Source organism: Ursus maritimus, unplaced genomic scaffold, assembly GCF_017311325.1.
Source record: "Ursus maritimus isolate PB19 unplaced genomic scaffold, ASM1731132v1 scaffold_37, whole genome shotgun sequence".
Lineage (NCBI taxonomy): Eukaryota > Metazoa > Chordata > Mammalia > Carnivora > Ursidae > Ursus > Ursus maritimus.
In genome coordinates, this window is record NW_024426341.1 from 677,474 (window position 1) to 691,217 (window position 13,744).

The 13,744-nt window shown below is 42.2% G+C and overlaps 1 protein-coding gene and 1 pseudogene across 1 annotated transcript; one reads left to right on the forward strand and one right to left on the reverse strand.

The window, feature by feature from the left end:
* Positions 1-1,149: 1,149 nt before the first annotated feature.
* Positions 1,150-2,463, reverse strand: LOC103681564 (annotated as a pseudogene).
* Positions 2,464-11,879: 9,416 nt separating this feature from the next.
* Positions 11,880-12,945, forward strand: LOC103681568 (olfactory receptor 7A5-like). Its single transcript, XM_008711159.2, has one exon. The coding sequence runs from the start codon at positions 12,013-12,015 to the stop codon at positions 12,943-12,945; it is 933 nt and encodes a 310-aa protein (XP_008709381.2). The 5' UTR covers positions 11,880-12,012.
* Positions 12,946-13,744: the final 799 nt, after the last annotated feature.

Consider the following 13,744-nt stretch of genomic DNA (forward strand, 5'->3'; position numbering starts at 1 on the left):
TTTTTTCCTGGAGCTGACTCAAGAGTGCAAAAGCAGGAGACCAGTTAGGAAGCACAGGAGGATGTTTATGGAATAAGTGCCTGACATGAAGCTTTGGATTTCTGAGGCATCCATTTCAAAGACAACCATGGTGAATAAACACATTGTCAATCGGGACACAATTACCAGGGAAGCACTCAGCCTGCTCGAGCCATGAAGTACGACCTCAGAAAGCCCTGGGTCACCTCCACGTGGACACATGAGTGACCCTGCTTTCCCCTTCAGCACCCAATTTCTGCTCATTTAAATTCTCCAATAAATCCTGAACCCACAATCCCCTAACCATTCTGGCCATGGACCCTAATAAAGGCATATCCTTCAGGGCAGCTCACTCTCTCCGTCCCTCTCAATGCATCTCCCCCGCTCTGAAACCTCTCCAAAAGGCCTTAGGGCAACTCCTGTGCCCTTGAGGACCTGTGAGGAATAGACCTGGTTTTGTTAGAGTTCTCTGATGGTGCTGCTGAGGCCTGTCTTGCAGTCACAGTACGAACCCAAGGGCTGGTGCAGCCACAGCAGAGGCTCTGGTCAGGGAAGCATCAGTGGGAATGTCCACAAGCACAGGGGTGCAGGGGGTGCCCGGGCTTTCCTAGTGCGAGCATCCCTGTCAGGAGCCTGAGACTTAAACAGAACAAGGTTAGAGTCCACATTCAGGAAGAGGAATGAGGTGGTGATGAAACAAGATTGGCAGACTCTAGGTGAATATGGGGGTTTTGTGTTTTCATCTACAATAAAGTCATGTGAAGGGCTTCGTGGCCAACTGTAGATTCTTCCATATGAAGCATACAACTCATGATTGTTCTTTTGGGAAATCTAGGGAAAACTTACTTGGCATGGTATAAGTCATTTGGAACAAAAGTATTTTTAAGAAATCCAAGATGTCCCATGTAAGATACAGAGATTTCCAGGCATTTGTGATTCAAGATTGGGGAAAACATTAGGAATATATGAAAGTGGACAAAGGGGAAACTGTGTGTGTATCAGACAGAGCAGAAGCTTAATTAAGTGAATTACTTAAATGTATGGAGAAGTTGAATTCAAACAAATGGAATTTCCAGGAAATAAATAGAAGGAGCAGATTCTACTTCCATAGGCTGGTTGATGAATAGCAGTTCCAGCTCTGAGGCTGTGACCCCTGCAACCATGGGCACTTCTTCAGCCACAGGACCATTGACCTTTACATCAGTGGAACCCCAGTGATTCTTTTCAGAGCTATTTTTATATCTCTGTTCCTCAGGCTGTAGATGAAGGGGTTCAGCATGGGGGTGACCACCGTGTACATCACCAAGGCCACTGCACTTGCGTGGGAGCTCTGGGGAGCAGCAGAGCTAAGGTACACTCCTAGGCTCGTACAATAAAATAAGGAGACAACTGAGAGGTGAGATGTACAGGTGGAAAATGCTTTATATTTGCCCTGAGCTGTTGAGATCCCAAGTATGGAGGAAATTATCTTAGAGTAAGAGTAAAGGATCCCAGCTAGGGGACCACCACCCAGAAGCACAATTAGAAAATACATCAACATGTCATTAAGAAAGGGGTCTGAACAGGCAAGTTGGATGATCTGATTGAGTTCACAGAAAAAATGGGGAATTTCCACCTCTGTACGGAAGGACAGCTGCAACAGCATTGAGCTCTGTAACGAGGAATTCCAAACACTGACGATCCAGGACACCAGAACCAGGAGTCCACAGAGCCAGGGGTTCATGATGACCATGTAGTGCAGGGGGTGACTGATGGCCACAAAGCGGTCATAGGCCATCACACTCAGGAGTAAATTGTCCAGGCATCCAAACACAATGAAAAAAAAATATCTGGCTGAGGCAGCCTTCATAGGTTACGGCCTTGCTCTGAGTCTGGATGTTCCACAGCATCTTGGGGACGGTTGTGGAGGTGACACATATGTCTACAAGGGACAGGTTGGCCAGAAAGAAGTACATGGGGGTGTGGAGGTAGGAGTCTGAGCTGAGGGCCAGGATGAGGAGCAGGTTTCCAAACACAGTGATCAGGTACATGGAGAGGAAAAGCCCAAATAGGAGGGGCTGCAGTTCTGGTTTCTCTGAAAATCCCAGAAGAAGAAACTCTGAAATTTTTGTATCATTTCCTGGTTCCATGGAGGTGACTACCAGGAAAAAAAAATAACACAATAATTTTCGCAAATAGGCTTCATTTATTTATTCATTACATTTATTTTTTTCATTTTTAGGTTTTTATTTAAATTCCAGTTAGTTAGCAGAAAGTGTACTTTTAGTTTTAGGTGCACAAAACAGTGATTCAAATACATCCATATAACACCCGGCACTCACTACAAGTGCCCTCCTCGATCTCCATCACCTATTTCCCCCCATCCTCCACCATCTCTCCTCTGGTAACCAGGAGTGTGTCTCTGTGATTGAGAGTCTGTGTCTTGGTTTGCCTCTCACTCTTTCTTTTTCCCTTTGCTTATTTGCTTTGTTTCTTAAATTCCACAGATGACTGAAATCATGTGTCACTTGTCTTTCTCTGACTGACTTATTTCGCTTAGCGCACTACTCTCTAGCGCCATCTGTGTCATTGCAAATGGCAAAATTTCATTCTCTTTTAGGCTGAATACTATTCCATTTTCTATGTATATACCACTTATTCTTTATCCATTCCTCTATCCATGGACACCTGGGTTGCTTCCATGGTTTGGCTATTACAGAGAATGCTGCTATAAACATTGGGGAGCATGCAACCCCTTTGAATTAGTGTTTTTGTATTCTTGGGTAAATACCTAGCAGTGCAATTGCTGGATCATAGGGTTGTTCTATTTTTAACTTTCTGAGGAAATTCCATACTGTTTTCTGGAGCACCTGCCCTAGTCTGAATTCCTACCAACAGTGCAAGAGGGTTCCTCTTGTCCACATCTGCTCCAACACCTCTTGTTTCCTGTGTTGTTAATTTCAGCCATGGTGACAGGTGTGAGGTGTTATGTCATTGCAGTTTTGATTTGTGTTTCCCTGATGATGAGAGATTTTGAGCATCTTTTCACGTGTCTGTTGTCCATCTGTATGTCTTCTTTGGAAAAGTGTCTATTCATGTCTTCTGCACATTTCTTAACTGGATTATTTGTGCTTTGGGTGTTGAGTTTCGAAACTTCTTTATAGATTTTGGATAATAACCCTTTATCAGATATGTCATTTGCAAATATCTTTTCCCATTACTGCAGGTTGCACTGCTAGGTATTTACCCAAAGGATACAAAAACACTAATCAAAGGGGTTCATGCACCCTGATGTTTATAGCAGTGGTATCAACAATAGCCCATCTATGGAGAGAGCCCAAATGTCCATCAACTGATGAATGGATAAAGGAGATGTGGTGCATATATATAAAGGAATAATACTCAGCCACCTAAAGGAATGAAATCTTGCCATTTACAATGACCTGGATGGAGTTAGAAAGTATTATGGTAAGTTAAATTAGTCAGCCAGAGAAAGACAAATACTATATAATTTCACTTGTGCGTGGAATTTTAGAAACAAAGCAAATGAACATAGAGAGGGAAAAAAGGAGAGACAAACTAGGAAGCCGACCCTTAACTATAGAGAACAAACTGAGGGGTATTGGAGAGAGGTGGGTGGGGGGATGGGTGAAATAGTTGATGGGGGTGAAGGGGGGCACTTGTGGTGATGAGCACCAGGTGTTGTATGGAAGTGTCGAATCACTAAATTCTGCATCTCACACTAATATTGCTCTGTATGTTTACTAACTGGAATTTAAAGAAAAACATGGAGAAAAAAGAAAAGTCTATACAATCCAATGATGAAGAAAGTAGATAGATATAATTTTTATAAAAATAATATCATGTGCCATGTCAGATGGTGACAGGTGGTATAAAGGAAAAAAAAAAGTCGGTATAAAAACGAGTGGATGGGGAGGGTGCTAAGTTTTAATAAGAGTTCAGGAAGACCTACAAAGAAGGTGACATTTTAACAGAGGCTTCAAGAAAGATGAAGCAGGAAGCAGGAGGATATCTGGGGGAGGTGTGTGCCCTGCAGGGAAAGCAGAGCAAAGGCCCTGCAGAAGCCACTCACTGCAGATCTGCAGATCTCAACATGCAGTCAGTGCGGTGAGGGAATGAGCAAGAGCAAGAGAGATGAGAGGTGGTGGCAGAGAATGTTGAGGACCGAGGGGGCTTTCCTGCCACTGATGGGACTTCAAGACACAGGGAGTCCTTCCTTCACATGGTGTTCTTTGCATTCTATTACTTGTGTTCCTAGGAGTTGTGGGAATGGAGATAGATCCCTTCCTAATTTCCATTGTTGGTGAACATTCTGGCACTTAAGTGTCACATGTTGGAATATATGAACTTGGGTACCATTGCCCTGAAGACTGCTCATGCCCAACAACACACACACACACACACACACACACACACACACACACACATACACTCACGCTCACACACACTCACACACAGAAGCACAGAGTGCATTCTGATCTCCTGGCACTGTGTTACTATCATGCTTTTCTCACCCCAGCCACAGTAATGTTGAAAGAATGATAGAAGGCAAGCAGTCAAGAAAACAGAAGGGGGAATGAAACATGAGAGACTATGGACTCTGGGAAACAAACTGAGGGCTTCAGAGGGGAGGGTGTGGGGGAATGTGATAGGCTGGTGATGGGTAGTAAGGAGGGCACGTATTGCATGGTGCACTGGGTGTTATATGCAAGTAATGAATCATGGAACTTTACATCAAAAACTAGGGATGTACTGTATGGTGACTAACATAATAAAATAAAAAAATATTATTATTAAAAAAAAGAAGAAGGCAAGCAGTCAACATCAGATTACCTTTACTCTGAAGACAGTGTAAATAGCACTTAAATTCTAGTTAGTAAGCCTCCCAAGAACATGGAAACATGCACTCCATTTTAATACAATCATCTTGTGTCCTATATTAAAGAAACATAAAAAAGCAATTCCAGAAACACAGAGAGGAAAGAAAAGGACACAAGAGGGCAGAGACCTAATAAGCTCAGGTGGTCCCTGAGAGACGGTGATCAGCAGAAATCTTTCCTGGTTCTGACAGCATTCCAGCCCCATTTCACATCCCCTGATGCCCAGAATAATTAACAAAGAAGGAAAAAAAAAAACCAATGCATCAAACAGGAAAGGAGTGGTATTTTTATGATATCAAGATATTTTAGTCATTGAATATCCCTGTAGAAAAATGTGCAAAGGGAATAAACCTGCAATTTACAACAGAAAGTACACAATATAGGATAATAGAAGGGTTTTTTAAAAAGATGAAATAATAAGAGATTTTCCAAATGATTTTAAATGCAAAACTTTTGGAATCAGACAACCAGGTTTTGAATGTCAGATCTACCACATATAAGCTGTTTGAACTTGGGAGAGACAAGCAATCCATTCCAAATGTGAATATCTTTACTGAACTAGTGGGGATAGCAGCATCTGTCTCCTAGGGTGACAGACAGCGGTCGTTAGTATGTGTAAAAAGCTTACCATATAGTTCTTTCCTGTAAGTAAATGAGTGATTATCACACAAGTGAAGAGATTTGGCTGAGTTTTTTCTTCCACCTCATACATATTCCCATAGTTTCCACACCTCTTGGTAATGAAGCATTACAAAGTGAAGCTAGTTAGCTTACCCCTTTTTGCATATGAAACACAATTTTATGGGAATACTCACCTTGACAGAAGATGCTGAGAAGTGGATGTAAATAGAGAACTGCTGTTGCAAGGAAATAGCTGCCTGCATGGGTCTGGGGCTTTCCATAAATACGGAACACGCTCAAAAACACACATCTTAGAAAGTTCACAGCTCACATCTCCATTCCAATACTCTGTTTTCCTGCTTCCCTTAGCCGCAAACTTCTTGGATATGTTCTAATTTCCCTGGAACCACTTTAGGTCTTCCAGTTCCTTCCCCCTCCTCATCCAACTGTGTTTCCATTCCCACCACGTGTTGTCAACAGTGATGTCTGTATTGCTGAGACCAGTGGACACTTCTCTTTTGAACACATTACATAAATTAATTAATGAGTCTACCTAGTCTCAGGTGACCTCATGTAAAACTTCTCAGATTCCATTCTCTCCAATCCTTTCCTGAAATACCTGCTGAGCTCTCAGACTCACCTGGGTGGGGTCTATAAGATGAAGGTCTCCATCTCAAGGTCCCAATTTCTCCCTTGATGGTTGATAATGGAGTCTAACCTCCTTGCACTTTCCCTTAACCTTGAGATGATATTGAATTGTTTTAGTTGAGGGTTTGCTTTACTATTTATAGCTTTGGGGTGATGTTAATAAATAAGCCATGTGATCTTTTTCATGTTTGGTTTTGAAAGAAAAGTCCAAGTATCCACCTTAAAGTCTGAAATAAATTCTGTGTTTGTTCCTTCAAAGGGAAGGCCCCTGAACTGATATCAAAAATACCTCTGACAAAGACTTTAGTAGGAAGAATAATGTCCCCTAGATATTTCCACATCTTAATCGACAGAATCTCTGGGTATGTCTTGTGTATTCAAGGGAGAATTAAGGTTGCAAATAGTATTAACATTGCTGGTCAGCTGACCTAGGATAAAGTTATTCTGATGATCCAGGTGAGCTCAATAGATCAGAAGGGACTTCAGATGTGGAAGAGGGAGGCAGAAGACTTGGAGTCAGAGAGAGATCTCGAGATGCTATGTTGCTGGCCTTGAAGATAAAGGGAGGGCACATGAGGCAGGGAGTACAGGTGGCTCTAAAGCTGGAATAGGCAAGAAAACCTGTTCTCCCCAGACCTCCAGACTGAGCTCTTCTCTGCAGACAGAGTGATTTTAGCCCAGGGAGACTTATTTCAGACTTCTGACTTCCAGAACTATCAGAAAATAAATGGTGTCATCATGAGCTTAGGAAAGATGGTCACAGTAGTTCCTGAGGGAGAGCCTGCTCTGTGCCAGGGAATTTCCTGTGAGCTCTAAAATTTTACTAAGTTCTCAGACCAAATCTTTAGATGTAAACCTCCAGTTTACAGGTTAGGGAACAAAGGCTTCCAAGGTTCATTTCCTTTCCTGAGGGATAAGAGACACATGCAAACTTGTCTGACCATCTAAGGTCAGACCTGAGGTGGGAGGATTCTGGGGGAAGAAGAACGCACCTGACTCTGACACTGGACCACAGCCTTAACACACAAACATTTGTACAGACCAAGACAGGCAGCATCAATGACTGGGAGCTAGTTACAAACGCAGACTCTCTGGGTCACACTTGACATGCCAAATTAGTAACAGCACTTCCCAAGTTATAACAGTCAATAATTTATCCAGACATTTTCAAGTCATCTGGAGGCAAAATCATCCCTGGTTGAGAACCACTGGCCCATCTCATTGCATTCAAGTCAAAGCACATCCATTCATAATGACCCAGTTCATAATTCTGGGTTGTTCACTCAACCCTTTCAAGTCACATTTCTACAAATGTGGAATGAGGCTCATCATTTTATGGTCCTTTTGCAAAATATAAATGAGACAATCCATATATGCTTATGAGCTTATGAGCTCAACCCAGTGCATTAAATGGTCTAAAGAGATCTTTATAACATCAAATGTTTTATAAGTGAAGGACTAAATGTCATATTTTAATCTGTATGAAAAACAGCAAACTCTTAATTGATTTGTCAAAAGAATTATGAATCCAAGGGTTGTTGTGCCCATGGTTTTATATCAAAAGAACTCACTTTTGCTTGTTGGAGAAGGAAGACCAATTTTCTAAGGCTATGAGGAGGTGTTCTCCCACCACAAGTCAATGTTTTACAGACCCAGAAACATAGTCAAGAAAAGTTCCTCAGTCTTAGATTTGGAAAAAAAAAAAAAACTTTCACTCAGGTCTGTGGAAGGTTTCAGTGTTGGAGCTCTGGAAGCTAGAGAAGTTCAGGAAGGAGTAGTAAACATTGGATGCACCTGAATTCTAACCTGGTCTCTTGGGAACAGAGAATCTATAGGAAAAAATTCCATTCTGTCCAGATAAGTTCCCATGGGGAGATGTGCTCAGGGGTTGGAGTAATAATGGTAAATGTGTCTAATGAGCAGGTATAGGGAACAGATACAGCAAACACAGGAGTTGTAAATATCCCCTCTGCTACAGCCCCTGGGCATGTTCAACCTTGAGCTGGCGGAAACATAGTTTTTGCATTTGGAGTCCTAAGTCTGCTGGGGGACCCATGCTTCACTCCTTCCTGCTGTCCTGTCTGGGAACAGAGCATTGTTCTCCATCATCAACCATCCAGGGAGGAATTTGGACCTCCACATGGAGACCTCCCTCTCAGATACCCCATCCAGGTGAGTCTCAGAGCTCAGCAGTTATGTCAGGAAAGGGTCAGAGAGAATAGAAGCTGAAAGCTTTTACCTGAGGTCACCTGACTGTCTAACCAGTGAAGCCTGGGGCCAAGAGACCATTGTGTTTGTGGTTTGTTCATTTTTTTTTTTGTTTTTGTTTTTGTTTTTTTTTGGTGTGGTGAACTCATTCATTTATAGTCAACTTATTTAATATATTAAAAAAAGAAATGTCTGTTGAACTTAGCATGAAAATGATTTGCTATGCACCCTGACTATGTACAATGCACTCTGATATTTTCTATTGTGCTTTATTCTATTCTATTCTTTTTAAAAATTGTTTATTTAAATTCAATTAATTAACTAGTCTATTGTTAGTTTCAGAGTAGAGTTTAGTGATTCATCATTTGCATACAACACCCAGTGCTCATTACTTCAGTGCCCTCCTTAATGCTCATCACCCAGTTACCCCATCCCCCTACCGTCCTTGCCCCCAGCAACCCCCAGTTTGTTTCCTGGAGTTCACCATCTTTTATGGTTTGTCTACCTCTCTGATTTCCTCTTATTTCATTTTCCACTCCCTCCCTCTATGATCCTCTGTTGTTCTTGTTTTTTACCATAATTTTTTATTGCGTTATGTTAGTCACCATACAGTACAACCCTAGTTTTTTATGTAAAGTTCCATGATTCATTACTTGCGTGTAAGACCCAGTGCCCATAGCAATATGTGCCTCCTAGTTGAATAGCCATCACCCCGGCCTATCCTACCCCCACCCCTCTACCCCCTCTGGAAGCCCTCCAGTTTGTTTCCCAGAGCCCATAGTCTCTCATGGTTCATTCCCCTTCTGTTTTGTTTCTAAATTCACATGACTGAAATCATATGATAATTGTCTTTCTCTGATTGATTTATTTCACTTAGCATAATACCTTCTAGTTCCATCCATGTCATTGCAAATGGTAAGATTTCCTCATTCTCCTTGATGGCTCAGTAATGTTCTTCATATATATAATTTCTTTATATTCTTTATCCATTTACCTACTCAACACAAACCACATTTCTCTCCTTCGCTCCATCCCTGTGCTAGTGGGCTCCCTACTTGCTCCTTCTCTCATCACTGGCAAGTTCTGTGAGCACAGATTCTCTCATTTCCTTCATGCAATGGATTTATTCCTACTGTTCCCCAACCAAACTATGTCTTTAGGGGTAGTCAAGTGAGTCTGTATAACACACCCCAGGGCACTCAGAGTTTAGCAGGGAAAGCATACATAGAAATTAAATAAAAGTTACACACGCGATAACTCCCAATGTAATATGTACAGAGAAAGTGTGTCACTTTCTGTGAAATGTGAAAACAAAACAAAAGAAAAACAAAACAAAACATTCGTGAAGGAGATGACTCCTTGCAGTCTGAAAAGAGGGTGAAGGGATTGTGAAGATAGAAAGGGAGGTGAATAACTCCCTGAGACCAGTGAGCGACTCAAGCAGAAGGCAGCAGGTACATGGAGTCTCTGAGCCTGGAGACTGGGAGGCTTTCAGGTGAGCTCACAGCTCAAGTCAGTGTTTGTGACATGGATGTGGGCCAGGCAGCATGAGCGGAATGGGACGGGTCAGTCTCAGCGAGAGTCATAGGAAGGGTTAAGAGGAACGAGGTAGACAGTAACTTAAATGCAATATAGAAATATATCTCCGGGTAAATGTGAATATTGGCTAGAGGAGTGTGCAGCCTGTGGTAGGTAGAACCAACAAGGAGCTGAAGAAGGCTAGTGGACTGGAGCACCCAGGCGTGAGGAGCAATGGGACATTGGAAAGAAGAAAACTCAGCCAAATCTCATCGCCAGTGATGAGCACTCATTATCAACAGAGGGAACTATGCTAGAAAGCTCTTTACTTATATTTCCTAATTCTGTCAACCACCTTGAGATGACGGACACCTCTAGCTCTACTATTTTTGGAGGGATGATATTAACATTAGAACAGTTTGACCCTCCAAGTTCAAATAAAAATATGCAGAGATCTAAATAAAAATCTGGTTTCTGATTATAAAAGTTTTCATTGTATCATTTAGAAAAGTTCTTTTAGCAAACTAATCTTTCAACATCCCCCATTTTGTTGTACTGTGTGTATTTCCTTTTGTGAGTTGTGAGTGTCTTCCCCTTGCTTGTTATTATCTGGTGGGATGTTCACGGGTGGGTCAGACAGACCTGATGAGTGTAAAATCCTCTCTCACTCTTTCTTTTGGTAAAATGTCCTTTTGCTGCTTCATTGTTCTTGGCCATCTAGGCTGTAACCTGGGGTTGGGATGTTGCCGAACCAAGGACCTTGCTCCTCCTCACCATATCTAGGGGCCCCCTGAGCTTATATATCTTTCTCCCCACTTTCCTTCCTCAAAATTTTGCAACTTCAGTTTTTGTTTCTTTTATATTTATTTATTTATTTATTTATTTATTTATTTATTTATTTAAGAGAGAAGAAGAGGGGGAGATAGAAGAGATCACAAGCAGGGGGAGTGGGAGAGGGAGAATCAGACTCCCTGCTAATGTGGAGCTTGAACCCAGGACCCAAGGATCATGACCTTAGCTGAATGCAGATGTTTAACCGACTGAGGCACACAGGTGCCCCTTTTATGTTTCTTTAAATACTGGACACAAAATGATCCTATTAAAATGGAGACCCATGATTACAGGCTCATGGGAGATTAAACTCCTGGAATTTGTATGCTGTTTGACATTTTTAGGAGAAAGACAATTGGCTATCTGCAGCTTGCCATGTGTCACTGTTTGCCTAATTATTGTGGTGGAGGTGACAATAGCCTGGTAGTGATTTTTGAACCAATAAATGAACAAATGTAAAGCAGAATGGTTAAGGGTAGTGAGAGATACAGGCTTCCAGTTAAAGAATGAATGAGTCATGGGAATAAAAGGCACAGCCTAGGGACTATAGTCAGTGATATTGTCATAGTGTTGTGTGGTGACAGATGGCAGCTCCACATGTGTTGAGCAGGGTGTAACGTTTAAATTGTTGAGTCACTGTGTTGTACACCCAAAACCAATGTAACATTGTATGTCAACCACACAGGACTTAAAAATTAACTTAAAAAACTCAAGTATTTTCTCAGAGCCTTTGTACTGGTTGTTCTCTCTGATGGGCACACATTTCCCCAGATAACTTGGTGTCTCCTGCTGTCTCCTCCGTGAAGGAGACCTTGTGTAAACATGGGCTGGCCTGCCCGAGCAACCTGTGGAAACTAACACCTCCATCCACTCTTTCTTTTTATCCCACTTTGTATTTCCTCATAGCACCTGTCACCTTCTGATATTCTATCCGATCTTTATCTGCTTATCTTCTCCACCACTGAATGTGCAGACACTTGTTTCCTGACACCTGTACTCTTTGCCTGGGGGTCAGTCAGTACTCAAGTTTATTCCTCAAACGTGTGACAGAATTTCTCATTGAAAGTATAAAATATATGAGTACTTGGGGGAAAGGCCAAGGGTGGGATGCACGTTTCTATTCAGAGCTGGGAAGGTCTTGAGAGGGGACAGATTTCATATAAAACGTATGGAAATTGGCTTTGTGAATGTAAAATAAAAGTTGTGGAATTTCAATGATATTTGTAATGTTCATTATAGAGAAAATTAGTCAAGTTATTTTTTGTTCCCCGGTAGTGACCTCCACCACATGGAACCAGGAAATGATACACAAATGTCAGTGTTTCTTCTTCTGGGATTATCAGGGGAACCAGAACTGCAGCCCCTCATATTTGGGCTTTTCCTCTCCATGTACCTGATCACTGTGTTTGGAAACCTGCTCCTCATCCTGGCTGTCAGTTCTGACTCCCACCTCCACAACCCCATGTACTTCTTCCTGGCCAACCTGTCCTTTGTAGACATCTGTTTCACCTCCACCACCGTCCCCAAGATGCTGTGGAACATCCAGACTCAGAGACAAGTCATAACCTATGAAGGTTGCATCACTCAGATATACTTTTTCCTGCTCTTGGCTGGATTGGACAACTTTCTTCTGGCTGTGATGGCTTATGATCGCTTTGTGGCCATCTGTCACCCCCTGCACTACATGGTCATCATGAAACCCACCTACTGTGTACTGTTGGTTCTGGTGTCCTGGACGATGAGTGCCCTGAATTCCTTAATACAAAGTTTAATGGTGTCATGGCTGTCTTTCTGTAGATTGGTGGAAATCTCCCACTTTTTCTGTGAAATCAATCAGGTGGTCCAACTTGCTTGTTCTGACAAGTTTCTTAATGACACGGTGATGCATTTTGCAGCTGGATTGTTGGGTGGTGCTTCCCTGGCTGGGATTCTTTATTCTTACTCTAAGATCGTTTCCTCTATATGTCGAATATCATCAATTCAGGGCAAGTATAAAGCATTTTCCACCTGTGCATCTCACCTCTCACTTGTCTCCTTATTCTATTGTACAATCCTAGGAGTGTACCTGAGCTCTGCTGCTACCCAGAGCTCCCACGCAAGTGCAGTGGCCTCGGTGATGTACACAGTGGTCACACCCATGCTGAACCCCTTCATCTACAGCCTGAGGAACAGAGACATAAAAGGGGCTCTGAAAAGAATCATTGGGGTTCCAATGTTGTAATAAGTGCCCATGATTGCAGGGCTTACAGACTTGGAGGCAGGAACTATTATTTTTGATCAGACTATGAAAATAGAATCTATTCCTTCTATTTATTTCCTGGAATTTCCATTTGTTTGAATTCATTTTCTCCACACACTTAGGTAACTCACTTTATTAAGGTTTCACTCTGTCTAATACACAGTTTCCCCTTTGTCCATTTTTGGCTGTTCCCAATATTGTCCCCAACTTTGTGTCACAAATGCCTGGAACTTTCTGTATCTTACTTACATGGGACATGTTGGATTTCTTAAAGTAATTTCACTTCAAATGACTTATATCATGCCAAGTACATTTTCCCTAGATTTCCCCTAATAATAATCATGAGTTGCATTCTCCATATGGAAGAATCTACACTTGGCCACTAAGCCCTTTATATAACTTCATTGTAGAGGAGAATAAAAAACCCCAGTTTTCACCTAGGGTTTGTCAATCTTGTTACATCCCTACCATCATTCCTCTTCCTGATAACGTGGACTCTAATACTGTCCCCTTTAAGTCTCAGTCTCCTCACAGGGATGGTTAGGTTAGGAAAGCCCAGGCACCCCCTGCACCCCTGTGCTTGTGGACATTCCCACAGATGCTTCCCTGACCAGAGCCTCTGCTGTGGCTGCACCAGCCCTTGGGTTCTTACTGTGACTGCAAGACAGGCTTCTGCAGCACACATCAGAGATTCTAACAAAACCAGGTTTAGTACTCACAGGTCCTGGAGGGCAGAGGCAGAAAAATCTGGGGGGAGAGGGAGTGCAGAGTTTCAGAGAGA

Coding starts and splice junctions, on each gene's coding strand:
- LOC103681568 (XM_008711159.2), top strand. CDS start 12,013: ATGGAACCAGGAAATGATACACAAATGTCAGTGTTTCTTCTTCTGGGA.